The 16,943-nt window shown below is 37.9% G+C and overlaps 1 protein-coding gene across 7 annotated transcripts in view; it reads left to right on the top strand.

Annotated features, from left to right (window-relative positions):
* Positions 1-16,943, top strand: part of WDR7 (WD repeat domain 7) — a 231,527-nt gene that overhangs the window by 4,848 nt on the left and 209,736 nt on the right. For 4 of the 7 annotated variants that reach the window (XM_060761309.2, XM_060761304.2, XM_060761308.2 and 1 more), the window contains exon 1: positions 10,211-10,312. The exons of 1 other annotated variant lie outside the window; for it this stretch is intronic. In XM_060761309.2, coding sequence (XP_060617292.2) covers positions 10,236-10,312 — 77 coding nt within the window. In that variant the 5' untranslated portion in view covers positions 10,211-10,235. Of the gene's footprint in view, positions 1-10,210; positions 10,313-11,442; positions 11,462-16,943 lie in introns of those variants that run through there. 2 more of the 7 variants (XM_067464650.1, XM_060761307.2) reach the window with 1 other exon arrangement.

Genomic DNA, 16,943 nt, shown 5'->3' with positions numbered 1-16,943 from the left:
TCTAGCATTACACTATTTGATCATTAATACAGACAGATTGGAAAATATACCTAAATGCAGTAGAGCCACTGCTGAGTAGATCGGCTTAACTTTGGACTGTACGTCATTCATTGTGAAGTTGGAATAGCAACAGCACAATAAACTAAATATCCATCTGTATTTAGGAGCAAAAGGACAAGACAAAGCCATATAAACCAGTATCTTCCCACACAATATGGTGGTACAGCCCAAGACATCAGTGGTATCTCATGTCAGTGTACAAATGAAACAATATAAATTGCTGATTAAGCAATGATAATAAACAGATTTGAACAATAACATAGTAGTTTATGCAGCCCAATGGCACAAAAACAATGAAGCTGTTTTAAACAACTCAGAATGCTGAAAGCGTTAAAACCCTGTACTTTTACATTTCGAAAGTAAATTAGACCCCAAAGGAGTGAATAAAGATCCATGTTTTGACTTGGCATTAGTGCCAATTAGATCTTCATGACAGAGCCTACTCTTTCCCATGTTCTCCTGAAGTATATTACTCCCACTGGTGGGATGCAGAGATGAGGCCTTCTAACAGAACATAGTTCATTTATTCAGAAGATAACGTTAGAGAATTTAGGAAGAGAGGGAATAGTATAGTAATTCAAGAGGGTATGTAGGAACTGGATAGAAATGAGGATTAGAATGCAGCAACTGGGGGTCCTGGGGCAGAAGAAGTGCTCAGTACTTCTTAGTGATGTAAGATAGCCTCCCATACCCTTTTGCCTTCTGGATCTGTTGGCCTACAGTTCTTAGAGTTGTCCTAAGTGAGGATGGTGACATTTGTAATCCAGTAGATCTGGAGAGCAACAGACTTGAAAAAAAAAACTTATGTTGAGTACGTATTATTTAGCAAGGTCTGTGCAACTTAGAAATTAGATTGTGTAAGTCTTCTATTTTTCAACCATGAAAGGGATATAATATTTTGCTTAAGCTTGAAAAATCTCATTTAAACCATAGTAGTATTGGAGAACACTAAGGATGCACCCACCCAGTGAAGTGCTATATTGATTTTAAAAAATCAATAAAATGTCTACTATATACAGATTTAGAAAGCTGGCATGATACAATTGTGGGTTTTACTTATGAAAGAAAGGAGCTCCCTAAAAAGCTCAAAGCTTTCGTCTGTTATAATATGATGGTGGATTGATGGAAAGACCATCCACACAAAATAATGACTGTATCTTGGAATCCTGGTATTTTTAGTTTGTTGTGGCGCCAGAGCTCTCTCTGACAAAAAAAGATAAATATACTGCCAAACTTCAAATCTCACGATTCCATAACACTAAGCTATTGCAGTTAATGCGGTGTCAAACTACTACAATTCTATAGTGTCAGTGTGGATACAGACAACGTGTGAAATTGGACTTTAAAAAAGTGAATAATATTCTTTCACAGCTATTGATTAACTCAGAGTGAGGGGCAGTGCCTACTACCATTTAAAAGTAGTAGTTGCTAAAGTAGTTAGTTGAAATATGTCTATCCAGAACCTTATTGTGCCTGAGCCATAATCTCAGCTACTATCTCTGGCAAGAGACCAGTTTTATCAAAGAAGGTAAGAGGGAACCTTCAGATAGGAAGCCTGTGTTATTAGACTACAACTCCCATCATCCCTCATCATTTGCTGTTCTAATTGGGACTGGCCAGATTTGATATCCAACAACATTTGGAGAGGCACATGTTCTTTACCCTGAGGGAGTATACAAATAAATAAACAAGCCCTTTAAAAAATCTATAGCTGGTAGCTGTTGGTATTGTGGTTACTTGTATTAAACCTATAGCAAAGTTCTGAAATTATCCATTTAGTATCCCAGCACACATGGGATAGTACCAACTGAACATCCCCAAAATTGAAATCAAGAGGGAGGGACTTTTTGTCGGCAGAAAGTTGGGAGTGTTGGTTCTTCTATTCCCTTCTTGAGACTGTGGATACTTTTGGTTTGTCAAGAAGAAAAGGAACATATGTGTAAGGAAAGCTTCAAGGACACATATATGAGGACACTCCGCACCTGTCCTCGCCCACCTACCTCCTCTTTTCATTTCCTTTGCTGTAGATGCAACTTTGAGATACCTTCAGGCTAAACCTGACCTTTTCTTGACTTTCACTGTTTTGCTTGCTAGTTGGAAGTGTTTTCCTCCTTGAAATTATGTGCTTGGCATATTTCCTTGTTCCACAAACGCTTAAGTGATTGCAATCACTAAAACAAGAACTGATCCAACAATGTTGGGATAATCATCAGTAGATGAAAATACCTGTTTGTTGAGTGTGGAAGCTGTACCTTCAGGCTAAAAGCACTGCCTCGCTAAGCGTATTTACTGGACTTAGTCTCTAGTACAGTCAGCTCTCCACATTTGCTGAAAATGAAAAACCGTATAAAGAAATTTCCTTTTTTTTTTTTAACCTGAGAGATCACTTCTTAAGGAATTTCTAGATTTTCCAGCATTTGTCTAGCATGGTCAATGTCCTGTGGAAGCTGACCATAGAATCAAACAGAAATACCTAGAGATTCCTGGATAGGCGTTCTCCCTCGAAAGCTCTAGGCCCTTCAGCATGACCGGAGGAAGTTGCTCATAGAGTCACATTGGAGAGAACATTTTAATCAAATCCATGAATAATCAAATCCACAAAAATCAAAAGCGCATATGTGGAAGGATGACTGTAACTGCACACAGAAGTGCAGTGCTCTTTGTCAGACCAATAACAGTTAATGCAATTACATAGGAACATAACTCTTTGTGGGTTAGGATCATGAAGTATAAATATAGCTGAGCAGAATGTGCTCTGAATAAATGTGAGATGTAATGTATATTTTACTCTGTTGAGCACCTCTTGTTCGGACAGTGTGAGCTGGCTTTAGGAATGAGAGGAAATTCAAAGTTTCCGTTCTTGTGTAAATTTTAACGTCTTGCGTAAATTTTAAATGGCTAGACTATTTTTTGTCATCAGAGTATGTTATGTGTAAGTCTAGTATTGTTTTAAAGGAAAGAAAAAAATATTCAGAAACTTTAGAAGGCCTGAGAGCCATCTTCCAGGGCAGGGCTTCTGATTCTCTGTGAGGAAGGAAAATATTTTTTTTCAACACATTTGTGAATATTATGCTCTAGTCTAGAACTTAAAGCATGTTGGTTAACTTGTGTCGTGAGAACTTGAATTGACTTTTTGTGTGTGAAAGAGGAAGAACACAATACTGATGTTTTTAAAATAGTAATGTTCATTCATAGGAATGTTAAATGGATATATGCCGAACATAACCATGATATGGAAGAGATAGATAGATAGAATTTCATTGTTAATATAGAGAAGACACATTGTCATGAATGGGATGTAACTGTTGATTGACATGTTCCAGTAATTTCAATTAATGTACTCTAGTTGGGACTAATGTTGGATTTAGCCCAAAGTGTTTATTAAAATTTAAATCGAGTTTTTTACTGTATTAATGCATTGTGAAATGGTTCTGATCTAGAAAAAAAGATTCAGTCAACAGCTTGTATGTATATTACAGTTATATTAAGTATGTTTTTATAATAAGTTATTTAAAAATGATATATTAATATCTTATTGCTTTTATTTATTTATATAGCTTTGGGCAAAAGGTGATTTAGCATGCTTCAAGTTTTTCTGGCCATACTGAAAATAAATAAACAGCTCAATTCTTTGTATCCAGTGTGCTGCCTGTTCCATGATGTACAGATAAGTAGAAAAAGTGTTTTATTCCACAAGTATCCTTGTTGCTTCACTGGAGAAAGAAATGGTTAGTATTGCATAGTTTGACAGTTTGGAAAACCGCCATAACTGTGCAACTCTTTTCCAAGCTGTCCATCTTAAGTTTCTCTAAATTATGAGTGAACAAGTTAAGCAGATCCAGGTCTTGCTTTTTGCCACCAAGAACTGTGGCATGGTGTACTTTCCTTGAAAACAAAGGGGTGGGGGGAAGAGGCAGAAATCTACTTCTGGTTTTCTAAAAGGAAAGTGAAACGGGCACCCAAGGGTTTAAAGGAGAATTGCACTTCTGCAGGCCTCCACATGTTCCTTATTGCTATAAGGAACATGTGGCTGCTAAAGGTCTTCTTTGTCTGTAGGGCGTGCACTAGTCTCCTGCTCTAAAGGCACAGCAGGATAGATGTACTAGGTATCTGGGTTCCCCCCCCAGTGCTCATCTTTAGGAAGTAACTGAGAAATGCAAGCTTTTATCAGTTCTAAAGTGAGGCTGTGTTGTTAAAGATGGCAACTACCACTCTTCCATTCAATGTAGCAAAGTCCTTTTGGTATCTTCATAGATTCAGCCACTATCCGTTCTGGCCATTTTTCTTATATTGGCCAATTTCTCCTTTCCAGCATCTGGTTGCTTGTGCTTACTTTTGCATAGCTGTGGCTCCTCTGCCTTTGCACCAACTGTTGGGGATAGTACCCTTTATACTCGGATATAAGTCAATAATTTTTTTGTTTAAAAGTCAACACTCAAAATTGAGTCAACTTCTACACAGGTCAGTGTGAGTCCTATACCTGAACTCATAACAGAAAATGAGCCATCCCCTCTTATTTAAAGTGCTGAAAAACAATAACTAAGTCCATCCCAGCCCAGAAGAACCTCAAAGAAACACTCATTTACTCTCTGCTTTGGCACTACTTCTGGATTTTTAAATGCCTTAGTGAAGAAATGAGAGCTGTGGATCATGGTGGCTAGCCCCCTGAGGCAGTGGTGCTGCTTTCGCCCCTCCAAGGAATGATTCCTTATCCATGGATCATATCAAAATCCATAATTTTTGGTCCCCAAACCTGTGCTCGACTTATACATGAGGACAACTTCTGCATAGATAGTATAGCTATATTTATGCATAGGCATGGGCAAACCTTTTAACTTGGGGGCTGCATGGTAGGCCAAAGTGGGTTGGGTGATCCAGGAGGGAGGGTGTTCCCAGAAGTCCCCTCGCTGCCCTTTCCTCCTTTTTATCTTCTCGTTTGGAGGCAAAAATTGAAGGAAAGACAGGAAATGTTTGGATTCCAAAAGGGTTTGCCTTAGTCAGGATGAGATGGTGTATGGGAGAGACCCTGTTTTGCCTTCTCCTGATATATAATCCTAGAGCTGGAAGAGACCTCCAAGGATCATCCAGTCCAACCCCCACTATGCAAGAAGGCACAATCAAAGCACTCCTGATAGACAGCCTCTGAGGAAAAGGCTCCAGAGAAGGGGATTCCACCACACTCCGAGGCAGCCTATGCCACTTTCCAACAGTTCTTACTCCCAAGAAGTTCTTTTTAAACATTTCAGTCTAATCTCTTTCCCTGCCATTTGAACCCTTTGCTCTCTTGTGCCCTGTTCTCTAGAGCAGCAGAAAGTCACCACCCCCCCCCCCAATCCTCAATGGGATACCCTTTAAATCTTGAAACATGGTTCTCATGTTCCCTCACTACCTTCTCATCTCTCAGCTAAACATCCCCAAGGAGGAAAGGAGGAAGGAAAAGGGGAAGGGAGGAAAGAAGAAAGGGAGAAAGAGAAGGATGGAAGGAAGGAAGGAAGGAAGGAAGGGCAGAAGGGAATGGAGGGAGGGAGGGGAGGAAAGTCAAAAGGGAAGGAAGGAGAGAGAGGGAGAGAGGGAGGGAGGGAAGGAGGGAGGAAAGAAGGAAGGATGAAAGGGTAGAAGGGAAAGAAGGAGGAAGGGAGAAAGAGGGAGGGAAGGATGAAAGGGAGGGAAGGGGCAAGAAAGGAGAGAAGGAAGGATAGGATAGGATGGTGAGAGAGAGTAGGGCCTGAAAAAAGAGTCCAAGGGGCCCTTGGGCCTGGGTTCGCCCATACCTGGTTTTTGTTTGTTTGTTTGTTTTTTGTCATGTCAGGAGCGACTTGAAAAACTGCAAGTCGCTTCTGGTGAGAGAGAATTGGCTGTCTGCAAGGATGTTGCCCAGGGGACGCCCGGAGGATTTGATGTTTTTATCATCTTTGTGGGAGGCTTCTCTCATGTCCCCGCATGACGAGCTGGAGCTGATAGAGGGAGCTCATCCGCCTCTCCCCGGATTCGAACCTGCAACCTGTCGGTCTTCAGTCCTGGGGTTTAACTCATTGCGCCACCGGGGGCTCCACCCATACCTGGTATAGATGGTCTGCTGCAGGTAAATGCCATGCATTGCTCTATCTCTACCAGTTTCCTTCTGTTGCCACTTCCTCCTGCTGAGGAGTGGATCCCTGTGGTCAGTCCCACTAGTAGAGATGGAAACAATGACTATGTAGTTAATAGAAGCTGGAGGTATGTCAGGCTAAAGAGAATCTGTAGAGGAAGTGTGTGAATGCACAACGCTGGCTTTTCCTAGCATATTCTCAGCACCGTTCACCACAGCTGTGTTCTGGGATTACCTTGATAAGTCCTGGCATTGTTAATTTTCCGGGTCAGTTCAGTCTTTGGCCCTCCTGCCGATAATGATAGCCTCATTATGAGCACGGCTGTGGCTTTGTCTCCACGGCAACCAGGACTGAAATTGCCTACTTAAATGCCTGAAAGGCCTCAAACTGGGCAGGCTCAAAATAGTGGTTAAGGGTCTTTATTTTTCATCACTTTGTCAAAAACAAATAATTTGCACATCCATTAATTGGAAGAGCTTAGTCCTCTCCCTGTGTACGCATATTCAGACTAATCGAACCCCTGCTATATTTCCGTAATTGTTGAGTTGGCCTATTGCATACTGAAATAATCGTATGGGTACCAAGCCATTTCAGAGGAAAGAACTGGCAAAAACACCTCTGAGTATTCCTTGCCTAAGAAAATCCAATGAAATTCACAGGGCTGCCACAAGTCCACAGGTGACTTGGAGACACACACACACATGTGTACACACATAGCATAGTGTAATAGTTACCGAGTTGGATTGTGAATCATAAAATTAGAATTTGAAGTTCTGCTCAGCCATGGAAACCCATGGGTAGGTCAAATTGTCTCCATTACCAAGGAAAGCAGTTTGTTTCTTGGCAGATTTTGCCAAGAAACTCCTTTGATAGGTTCGCTTTAGGGTCAGCATAAGCTGAACATGACTTGAAGGCACACAACAGCAACAAAAAGTATATTGTATCACGGATAAATCAGACCTATGGCTTAAAGCAGATGTCCTCAAACTTTTAAAACAAATGGTGGTCCACAGTTCATCAGACTTTAGGGCAGTGTTTCTCAACCTGGGGGTCAGGAACCCTGAGGGGGTCGCAAAGGGGTGTCAGAGGGGTCGCCAAAGACCATCAGAAAACACTGTATTTTCTGTTGGTCATGGGGGTTCTGTGTGGGAAGTTTGGCCCAATTCTATCATTGGTGGAGTTCAGAACGCTCCTTGATTGTAGGTGAACTATAAATCCCAGTATCTACAAGTTCCAAATGTCAAAGTCTATTTTCCCCAAACCCCATCAGTGTTCACATTTGGGCATATTGAGTATCTGTAACAAGTTTGATCCAGATCCATCATTGATTGTGCCCACAGTGCTCTCTGGATGTAGGCGAACTACAACTCCCAAACTCAAGGTCAATGCCCACCAATCCTTTCCAGTATTTTCTGTTGATCATGGGAGTTCTCTGTGCCAACTTTCGTTCAATTCCATTGTTGGTGGGGTTCAGAATGCTCTTTGTTTACATGTTAACTATATAAATCCCAGCAACTACAACTCCCAAATGACAAAATCAATCCCCCTGCCAACCCCACCATTATTCACATTTGGCATACTGGGTATTTGTACCAAATTGGGTCCAGTGAATGAAAATACATCCTGCAGATCATTATTTACATAGCGATTCATAATGTTAGAATTATGGTTGGGGGGTCACCACAAAATGAGGAACTGTATTAAGGGGTCGTGGCATTAGGAAGGTTGAGAACCACTGCTTTAGGGGGACTGGATTATAGTTTGAAAAAATCATGAATGAATTCCTATGCACACTGCACATATCCTATTTGTAGTGAAAACACATTAGAAGTCGTGGACTTCTGATTCTGCATCCCAATCTCCTATAACAACTAGATTCAAAAATGGCTGCACAGTGATTACTGGATATAGAAGCTCAGAAAGAGCTTCTATATCATAACATACTTTTCAAACAGCTCAGTAGCTAAAGACAGAAATGCCTAACTCAGGAGGGTATTTACCAGAACTAGATTTGAACAGCTAGATACAATGGTCAAATATGGAAGGTTTAACCAAGTTCCATATAATGAATGATTTTGTATCTGTGGAGCGGCAGAGGTAGAAGATATCACACACATAACTGTTTAGTTGTAACTTGTAAAAGAAAGAGAGAAACCAATACCTCGGGCCATACATGATACAAAAGACACACTGGGATCCTTATATTAAAACTACATTTTTATTGGCCAGCCAGAATGCTAAAATAACATACAGAATGGCCCCTTTTGTATTTAAAGCAATATGGCTGAGAACTGTATATTTAAGAGTCCATTGGGGTAAACTGTAGAGGTGATGCAGATATTTGATTTGGATCAGGACCCTGTTAACAGCTTGTTTATTTTAACTTATGTTGTACTGTGGGCTGTATGCTGTATGTGTTAAATATGTTTGTCAAATGTTTTGATAATGGCCAATTATTATTATTATTATTTATTTACAGTATTTATATTCCGCCCTTCTCACACTGCAGGGGACTCAGGGTGGATTACAATGTACATATACATGGCAAACATTCAATGCCATAGACATACAACATATATAGACAGACACACAGAGGCTATTTAACATTCCAGCTTCATAAGGATATTCTGGCCACCAGGGGAGCTGTCGCTTCACCATCCATTTGTAACACTGATGGAGTACTTCATCATTCTTTTGTACGCTTGCTGGAGATTTTATGGCATTGTAAAATAGTTAAATTAGCCTCCCCACGTAAGCAATACCTAAATTTCCTACTTGACAGATGCAACGGTTGACAGCAAGCTACACAAATGGTCGGAAGCTCACTCCGACCCAGCCTGGCTTCAAAATCATGACCTTTCGGTCAGTAGTGATCTTAATGCAGCTGACTCCCAGCCAGCTGCGCCACAGTCAAGACCCGGTCCAATGAGCTAATGAATAAAACATACTATTTGTAATGCTAAAATAAAATAAAATAAAAGAACAACATAGTATTTAAAATGAAGAACAATTTTAACTAAAGTTTAGGCCAGGAGCCGGGTAAATGATCTTGGAGGGCCACATCTGGCCTGCAGGCCTTAGTTTGGGAAGCCCTGGCTTAGAGCGTTGATCAGAATTTGTTGCTCCTGCTACTATCTTTAATGAATAAATTAAGCATGGCGTGTTCATTTTACAAAGGGAAATATAGCTTTAAAATGGTGGTATGCTCATATGCGTGTGTTTCACTTTATGAACAATTCTGGGTGTTGCCTTTTTAACAGTTCTTTTTGGGATGTTATTGATACAACTGTCTTGCTTATCCAACCTTTGCTCATCCAACATTCTGTATTATCCAACGCAGTCTGCCTCCCACCCAGATCCACAGTTGTTTCAATACATTGCAATGTTTTGGTGCTACATTCGTAAATACAGTAATTACTACACAATGTTACCATGTATTGAACAGCCTTTTCTGTCAATTTGTTGTAAAACGTGATGTTTTGGTGCTTAATTTGTAAAATCATGGTGTAATTTGATGTTTAATAGGCTTTTCCTTAATCCCTTCTTATTATCCAACATTATTGCTTATCCAATGTTCTGCCGGCCCATTTATGTTGGATAAGCGAGATTCTACTATAGTAACAATTGCTATTGGCCAACTTTCTATCTGGAGAGTACCAACGGCATCTTGCCATAAAAACTATATATGAAAATATTACCTGAACAGAACAATTAAAATACCCAAATAAGTCTGCTTAGAAAACAATTGTCTTAATGAATGGAAGTTGTATTCAGTTTATCAAAGGTTCTGTTGAGGTCCCTTACCTTTAGAAGCAAGTCCTTTTTCCTTCAAACGTAATGGTATGCTTTCAGGTTCCCAAAGGGGAAAGCAACAAACATCAGTCCTGGAGGAAAGAAGTGTCTCAAAGGGTAATTATTTATGCCCCTTAAGCTTTGAGACTGTTAGTTAACAGATAAATATGTCTCCTATGGTAGTTTTCCATCATTGATGTAAAAATATTGATTTTTACGCTGAGATATATTTGGTATTCTAAATGTAATGATAGAGTAGCTTAGTCTGTTCTAAGCAGCCTATCCTCTGTCAAAATGAGCTTATACTTGCTGAAGATGAAGATATTATTAAAAGCATGGAAATCCCGCAGTAAAAAACAAGAAGGAAGCAGGTAGTAATAGAAAAATGTTCCTTCACTGAACACATTAAGAATTTATTTTTGTGAAGGCTTGGTGTCAGTGATGGGTATGTGAATCTAGAGAAAGTCTGTTCTTCTTGTTTAGCCTTCCTAGATTTTTAACATTTTCTGATGAGGGGGAATGTAATATACTAGTGTTAAAATGCTTGTATTAATGTCTGCATGGGTATTAAAAAATGAAGACTGTTATAAGTAGCAGGAGTAATATATAGAGAAAAATTGCAGGTTAGTCACATTCATTATTGTGAGAAAAGTATTGCTATGTGATTTAAAATAACAAGTAGTGGATGAATGCCTGTAATTTTAGAGTGGTAAAAATAGAAACAGCAATTAAATTAGGCAAATGTATTTCACAGCATTTCTTTAATACTATTCCATATTTTTATGCTATGATGCTGGATATCTTGAGCACCTGAAGTTTGAAATATGTTTAGTTTCAATTCTGGGCTAATGGCTAGAAGTGTTTTCTAATTTCTTTATAGGCATTTTTTGCATCATATAATTAAAAAAAAAAACCCTGAAGGATCCTATATTACATTCTGTACTAAACATTTATTTATAAATATTAAATCAAGCAGTTTTTTTTTAAAAAAATAGAACAATGCTTTGTTACAAGTGCTTTAAAATACAATATTTTTAAAAATCAGTGGTCTTGATTGGGAGGTTTGAAATACTGTTTCTCTCCTGATTGACAAGTAATTGGCACTAATTTAGTTCAAGTTTTGACTAAACTATATTCAAGGATCAGCATGCATTTTAGTGGTAATATGTGATCAAGCAGTGACATTATTTAATTTTACATGATTTCAGTGGTTGCCTATTTTTTAGATATCTTACAAATCATTCATGGTCTAATAAACAGTAATCAGAAAATTATGACTTGCAGTTAGGCTTTCAGGAAGCACCATAGAAAGGGGATAAATATTTGAAGTCTGCATTGTTATCAGTTTTCAAGGCCATTTATATAGGGTTGTATTGTCGCAAGAAGTATTGCAGGATACCTTTATTTTGAAGGATGGAGATTTATTTTAAATAACTGCAGATTTGTTGCATTTCTATTATATCTTCCTTTCATGCACCCCACAGTTTGATGACACACAATGAATTAACAAGTGGAATACTGTAAGTTGATTAATGTTTTTGTTGAATCATAAATATTTTACAAAGTCAAGAATCCCATTGCTGAGAGAACACCTTTTATTTTTTATGAAGTTGAAACAATTGTTTTTGTGAGTCAACCTCAAACCTGAAAAGGCATATAAATATGTTGGAAAGGAAACATGTTCATACCTATGTATTTTCTTCCTCTTTCAGTCTGTGTGTTTTATGCATGTAAAATCTGCCAAAATGACTTGGTGACCTAATAAATCTTACATTATCGGACCTTATGACATTGGGTTGTACTCTGTTTATAAGACTCTTTGAACGCGATTCTGAACAGGTCCTGTCACATGATGGGTCCTGTCAGTAATCTGATGGAATCTGTCCTCAAAATATTTCAGAAATGGTGCAATTGCACATGTGATTCTAATCATGGTTTTAACATTTAATACAGTTCTGAAGCTCTGTTTTACTCGTGATCGTAAAATCAGTATGCATTCTTTTAGCTAAAATCTCACAAGAATGATAGTTTGAAATTTCCAGGCTATGTCACTGCACAATATTAGAAGAAGAAGAAGAAGAAGAAGAAGAAGAAGAAGAAGAAGAAGAAGAAGAAGAAGAAACTTGATTTAGGGAGACATTAAAACAGATTGGGAGGAACCAACCTTCCATGGTGTTATGAATCAAAGCTCAATATTTTCAAAATGTAAGAATCAGGTATGATGGGATGAGTATGCATCCCATCTGAATACAGCATGCATCCAGTCTTTAAAAAATATGGGATGCATACTGATATAAACAGAGTATATCCCAATGTTATAAGGTCCTTTGTAATGATGACTAAATGGAAGAGGGGGGCAAGTGTATTGCATTGTATTGTAATGCAAGTGTATTGCATTCATGGAGGTAAGGTGTGGTGTAAATAAGAAATAATAATTCTGCTGTTCTTGTTTCAAACAAGGAATAGGAAACAGCTAAGCAGAGATGTTTTAAATGTATTTTAATGTGTTACATTTTAACTATGTTGATTGGGCTCATCCCCATGTAAGCTGCCCCGGGTCCCTTGGGGGAGGTGGAGGCGGGGTACAAAAATAAAGTTATTATTATAACGTTATTATAAAAGCTACTTTTACACAAGAAAGTAATGCTGTGTTGCTTTGAGGTTTTGTGGTATATTAAGCACCCATTTCAAGTTGTTGTTGTTTATTCGTTCAGTCGCTTCCGACTTTTTGTGACCTTATGGACCAGCCCACGCCAGAGCTCCCTGTCAGCCGTGGCCACCCCCAGCTCCTTCAAAGTCAAGCCAGTCACTTCAATCCATCTTGCCCTTGGTTGGCCTCTCTTCCTCTTCCTTTTTCCTTCCATTTTTTCCAGCATCATTGTCTTCTCTAAGCTTATGTGGCTAAAGTACTTCAAAGTACTTCTCTAAGCTTATGTGGCCAAAGTACTTCATCTTTGCCTCTAATATCCTTCCTTCCAGTGAGCAGTCAGGCTTTATTAGCCCGACTTCTTGGGAGGAGAGCAATGACCAATCTCAATAAAATAGTGAAAAGTAGAGACATCAGACCGGCAATGAAGACCCCATTTCAAGACAGTCATTCAACTCCATAGAGACTGAAACTGTTATAATATGTAATTCTGTAATTCAATTCATCTTTTGCAGAAGTATCTATACTTGCAGATTTAGGTTTCTATAATTTATGTAGACTAGGTCTCAGATTATCTAACATGGTGAAGGGGACACTCATCTTTTGCCCCCAATGAGCTATGGCCCACTAACATATTTCTGCTATTTGCTACAACTCTTTCTTTTCTGGAAAGCCATTGGTGTAGAGGAGTTAAGCATATGCAAAACTATGGCATTGTGGCATGAAAGGTAAAAGAGGTTTGGAGAGAAACCTTCAGGCATGATCCTGTTCTATTTTCCATGTTTATTTAGCACATATATTGTGAGAAGAAGTGAACAATAAATGACAATGTGTCTGTACTCATGAATTCTTGTCAAGTATATAACTGTTTTCACCATGCTTTCCTCTTGAGCAATTTTTTCTTAATGTTTTATTTAGAAGAAAGGGACAGTGTTGTATTCTTAGTTTTTCATTTAATCTTACAGCCTTATACTAATTTAAAGTGATTTTATTGTAATTTCTAATTTAAGAAACTTTTGTCATTAAAATCCTGTTGACTGAGAGGCTGAGAGGAGACATGATAGTCATGTATAAATATGTGAGAGGAAGTCACAGGGAGGAGGGAGCACGCTTGTTTTCTGCTGCTCTGGAGATGGGACACAAGAAAGGAGATTCCACCTGAACTTCTGACTGTGAGAGCCATTCAGCAGTGGAACTCTCTGCCCCAGAGTGTGGTGGAGGCTCCTTCTTTGGAGGCTTTTAAACAGAGGCTGGATGGCCATCCGTTGGGGGTGCCTTGAATGCAATTTTCCTGCTTCTTGTCAGGGAGTTGGACTGGATGGATGGCCCATGAGGTCTCTTCCAGCTCTATAATTCTATGACTCTATGACTATCCATTTTACTTGTTAGAAGAAATATGTTCAAGTCATTATCAGCATGGGATTGTCCTCTGCTTAGAGCAGAATCCTAAACATATCTACTCAAAACATAGTTGCATTGAGTTCAGTTGAATTAGCACTTTATTATTATTATTATTATTATTATTAATTTTATTTATATCCCATCTTTTCCCCAGAATTTTTGTATAAATGCATATAGTTGCAGACTTTGGGACAGAAGCGCAGTTCTGTTTTGTATATGTCACTTTCTTTGCAGGTTATATGGTTATGTGATTGATTTAAACATGTTCTGTGCTGAAGGGGAGATGTGTAGTTTAGATAAAAGAAGATTGGTATAAACAGAAGCTATTCAGAGAAGTGAACGGAATTGACAAGATTTGAATAAGCTATACACCTGATTCAAGTCTTATTGACTCGAAGCATTATCAGAGTGGTTGCAACATGCCACTTGCAGGACAGACAAAAGTTTATCTGATTAAAAGTGTAATAGTTGCTATTATAAAGGGCAAAATAACTTTGGTAGTTCAGCTCATTCAAACTAGAACTTTTTTCTCTTGAATATGCTATCTTTCAGCCCATATTTTGCAGGAAGTGTAACAAACTCACCTCGCAAACTTTAACCTTTTATATGAACAGTGTTGACAGATGAAATCCATTAAAATTTTGCATGATACATTTTGAGTGCCTCATTCATAAAAATGCCCATCCCAACGTATCCCTCCACTGAGATCATACATTGAAATAGCATAAGGATCAAAAGAGATTGAGTATACTTGATAGCTCCTTTCAAAAAACATTTAGGGAATTCGGTTCCATTTGATCTCTGCCAGGCCTTTTTTATTATTACAGTCTTTCATTTGGGTACTACTAGTTAGCTTGTTTACTTTGGCCTCTGATTGCATTACTATTTTGTTGACTACCATTGTGTACATTATACACTGGTTTTATGTTTGGTTCGAATTAATAATGGCTTTTATTGCTATACTACATTGCATGTTGTCTAGTATAAATTTACCTTTAAAAGACACCCTTTTAATGTCTTCAATTGACATGAAGGATCAAGCCTTGCATATGTGAAGTCAAGAATAATCTGGATTCCAACTGGACTTCATGAAAGCCTATCTGGTTGAAGTATCTTAGAGAGAATTTAGACTAAACAGCAAATTAAAGATTTCAGATGAAGTCAGTTTCAGGAGGACAATTGTAAGTGATGGGAACAAGGAACTGGGAAGGGTTGTAGAGACAGGAATTACCATCCAAAGAGGAAAATCATATCTATTGATGGTAGCAAAAAGCTACCTGTCATGGTCAGCATCTCCAGCACTGAGGACCATTTGGTGTGTTGTCTGCCATTGCCTTAGTGTAAATAACAGCTAGTTTAAACTTTTCCGTTTCCAAAACCATTTGTTATCTGAAGGTTTCAGCAAACAACTATCAGTAGAAAAGAAAATGAATAGTTGCTTCTTTTGATTGTTTTCTCTCCTCTTTTTTCCTCAATCTAATTCATGGAGTCTTTTCATTTTGTGTTGTGTAGAGTGATTTCCTTGAAGCTTCTCTTTCTGTTTTATATTTTCAAAAATGAAGGATCGTGCTTGAAACTATATCAGTGGAAATAGTTGAACATGTCTGCAGCCTCGTTCTACTCTTTCTACTTTCTGTTTTAAGGGATTCATCAGATGGAGTCTCCATGACAGAAACATCTATCATTCCTCCAATCTCTTTTTTCTTTTTCTTTTTTTGGCTTTGTGTACCATCTTAACTTGATGAAGAATTCTTGAGAACATGAAAGCTTGCACAATACTTTGTGACCTTAATGATATAGTAGTCTGTCTGATAGGCTGCATTAAGGTATTATAATTATAAAACTGAAAGAGCAAGTAAAATAAATTGCTGCAGTGTCCATTTTTATATTATAGTTGGAAACGAGGAAGCTGCTTTGTTTCTCCTTGGAAAGACTAGTTGTGTAATTTTTGATGGCAGCACACATAAAACATATTTTTTTGGTATCATGCCAAATTAGCAGTTTACTATTAAAGTGATGATGCACTGAGGGATGAAATGATAGCCAGATGTTGTCTTTCCCCTCAAGCATAAACTGTATGTATTGCAGAGTTTCAGACTAAATTATAAAAGGGAGGCCAGTCATTGGTTCACAAACTATAAATAAGCACAAATGCCACTATTGCCATTTTGATTGCATCTTTTTGACTTAAAATCTAGTAAAACACTGACAGTTAATATTTAAATAGTTATTGAGATAGCTTCATCATATGTTTTCAAATATTTGAGGGAGATTATTTAGTTGGTCTTGCCATTTTTCGGAATTTTTTTATTTGTCGTGTGAGGGCAACCAGTCAATTATATTTTTCGGAATGGACCTTGATAGATGGTTTCCCTTTCTTTGCTCTGTCACACTCTAAAGGTTATTTTTGTTTGAGTACATGAGGGTCTTGGTTTTGGAAAAGGAATATATTTGCATTGCTTGGCTTCTTCTCTACAAATATTGTTTTAGTAATTTTTAAATACTGAAATACATTAGTTATCAGTTTGAAAAGAAATTGAAGAACAACCAAGTTCCATTTGACCGTAAACTTTTCTCAGGCTAGAGTTGCTTATAAAAACATACAGTGTCCTTTCCCAATATTGCCAATGCAGAAGCAAGATAGCATACAGATATACGTACCATGTTATTTTCTTGAATATTGAAGGACTAATATTCTATCTGTATATGTAAAACATCCTCACTGTTATAACTTTAATTCATTTCATTTGTTGGATGAGTAAAATATTAAATTGCTAATTTAAGGAAGACATAAAAGTAATACAACTAATTTGACTTTACTTTTCTCCTACTTTTCTCCTGAACATACAGCAATAACTTTTCAGATAAGTCATGTTTGCAGAACTACTGTTTTGTGTACCTTGTATTTTGTAATTGTGAAACATGCAATATCTCTGCTTAAAATGCATTCCTAC

Source organism: Anolis sagrei, chromosome 2, assembly GCF_037176765.1.
Source record: "Anolis sagrei isolate rAnoSag1 chromosome 2, rAnoSag1.mat, whole genome shotgun sequence".
Classification (NCBI taxonomy): domain Eukaryota; kingdom Metazoa; phylum Chordata; class Lepidosauria; order Squamata; family Dactyloidae; genus Anolis; species Anolis sagrei.
Note: the sequence above shows the minus strand (reverse complement) of the source record. Positions and strands in the feature narration are given on the sequence as shown.